The sequence below is a fragment of the Camellia sinensis genome, chromosome 2 (genome assembly GCF_055761805.1).
Source record: "Camellia sinensis isolate YWXY chromosome 2, ASM5576180v1, whole genome shotgun sequence".
NCBI lineage: Eukaryota > Viridiplantae > Streptophyta > Magnoliopsida > Ericales > Theaceae > Camellia > Camellia sinensis.
The window spans coordinates 187,173,982-187,175,798 of record NC_138962.1 but is presented as its reverse complement, the minus strand read 5'-3'; the positions used below and the strand labels follow the sequence as shown (position 1 = coordinate 187,175,798).

Sequence of the window (1,817 nt, the reverse complement as noted above, 5' to 3'; positions counted from 1 at the left end):
GAAAGTATAAGCAAATGAAACAGGATTGAAACTCAAATCAGAGGAATTAGCTAATATTAACTAACCATATTGCCTAAGCTATCCAATCACAGGAATTAAAGGAATATCAACTATCCATATTGTCTTAACTATCCATTTTGTCTAAGCTATCCATTCATATGCTACCAAAAGCTCAAAAACCAAATGCATTGCAGAAAGTAGCATAAACAAATGCCCTAGTTATTTATCTGATCGAGTGACTAATTGACCTTTGCAGAACATCAGTGCTGATTGTTCAATTCTTGTTGTTTGAATCCTTTGATCGAAACCAAACTCTCTACATAGTGAAAAGCTTCGAACTGAACTCCATTGATAGGAATATACTTAGTCTCTACATTTCGGGGGTTGTACAAGAATATCCTTTTCCGTGCATCTTCTGCTATAATCTCACCATTCTTCGTGCATTGCAACAACCAAAATCGTTCAACACCCAAAACCGGTCCAATCACAAATTTCTTACACCAATTGTTCTCACTGCCACAATGATCCTCTAGCATCCACACATCAACACATGGGTTGCCAGGACAACACACAACCACAGCAACATTATCTTTCCAATCCATTAATTTGCAGTCGAGGGTAGTCCCGTAGTAGGACCCAGAAAAATGGAGCCCCGGCAACATGACAAAAACGTCATTTTGAACATCAAACCATGTGAAGCGAAGACAATCATTTGAAGCAGTTGAGAGCAACCAATACAGAGCTCCATTGACAATCACCCCACAACACAATTTAGGGAAATAAAAGCGCAAATCCATTACCTGAATCTCTCTCCAACAATCAGAAATTGAAGAGTAGACCTCGACTCGGGTATGTGACTTGAAAGAAACTATCCTGAGAACCTTGTAGTCACCGGAAGAAGTAGTAGAATAGAATCGGAATCCGAACCCGAGAGAAAGTTGAAAAAACCTAGGAGCAGTTTGGATGATGGGAGGTGGGAGAGATTTGAAGAGTTTGGTAGCGGGGTTCCAGAGGAGGAGGAGGAATCGTGGATGGAAATCGAGGGTCCGAGAGAGACAGAGGAGGCCATTGATGGAGCCGACTAGGTGTAGATCGCGAGTGTGGTTGGGAAAGGGGTGGACCAGATTGATAGGGTTTTGAGACGATGAGGGTGATTGTAACAGAGAGAAGGAGGTGGTTGTGCGGTGTTTGAAGGTGAAAATGGTGGCGGCGGTGGTGGTGTGGTGGTGGAGGAGGTGGGAGGAGATGAAGGTAGGGTTAGAGATGACGTGGCGGAAGGTTTTACATACGCACCTGAATCGAAGGAGAGATTTGACTGGGAGACGATTCAGAATGTCGAAGATGATTTCGATTGGGAGACAGAGATTGTAGTCCGACGAAGAAGAAGACGATGAAGATGAAGACGAAGACATTGCATCATCGGCGGCCTCTCTATTTCTTTCTTGATTCGCCAGTGTTGCTTCTTTCCAAGAATGGGAATACAGAGAGAGAGAGAGAGAGAGAGAGAGAGAGAGAGAGAGAGAATTTTGAGAGGTTTTACACCAACTGATTAGAGAACCCAACCAAATTGAGATAAAAGATAAAGTCGTGTTTGGAGAGATTGGTAAAATGTTAATTTTTTAATTTATTTTTTTGGTGTAGTTTTTTAGTTTTTTTGTGTTAAAAAAATAGAAAGACGTTGTGATTTGAAAAAGTGAAAAAAAATTAATAAATTGTCTTTTCACTATGTTGCCAAAATGCCAAGTGAGTGCAGCTTGATTCTGAAGTGCACCAAGAATCCAGATGCTCTGCCGTGCTTTTCTGCAAGGCTTCTTGTT

The 1,817-nt window shown here is 41.5% G+C and overlaps 1 protein-coding gene across 1 annotated transcript; it reads right to left on the bottom strand.

The window, feature by feature from the left end:
* Positions 1-260: 260 nt before the first annotated feature.
* LOC145819309 (F-box/kelch-repeat protein At3g23880-like) lies at positions 261-1,412 on the bottom strand. Its single transcript, XM_082913286.1, has one exon. It carries the CDS (start codon positions 1,410-1,412, stop codon positions 261-263), a length of 1,152 nt encoding a protein of 383 aa, XP_082769412.1.
* Positions 1,413-1,817: the final 405 nt, after the last annotated feature.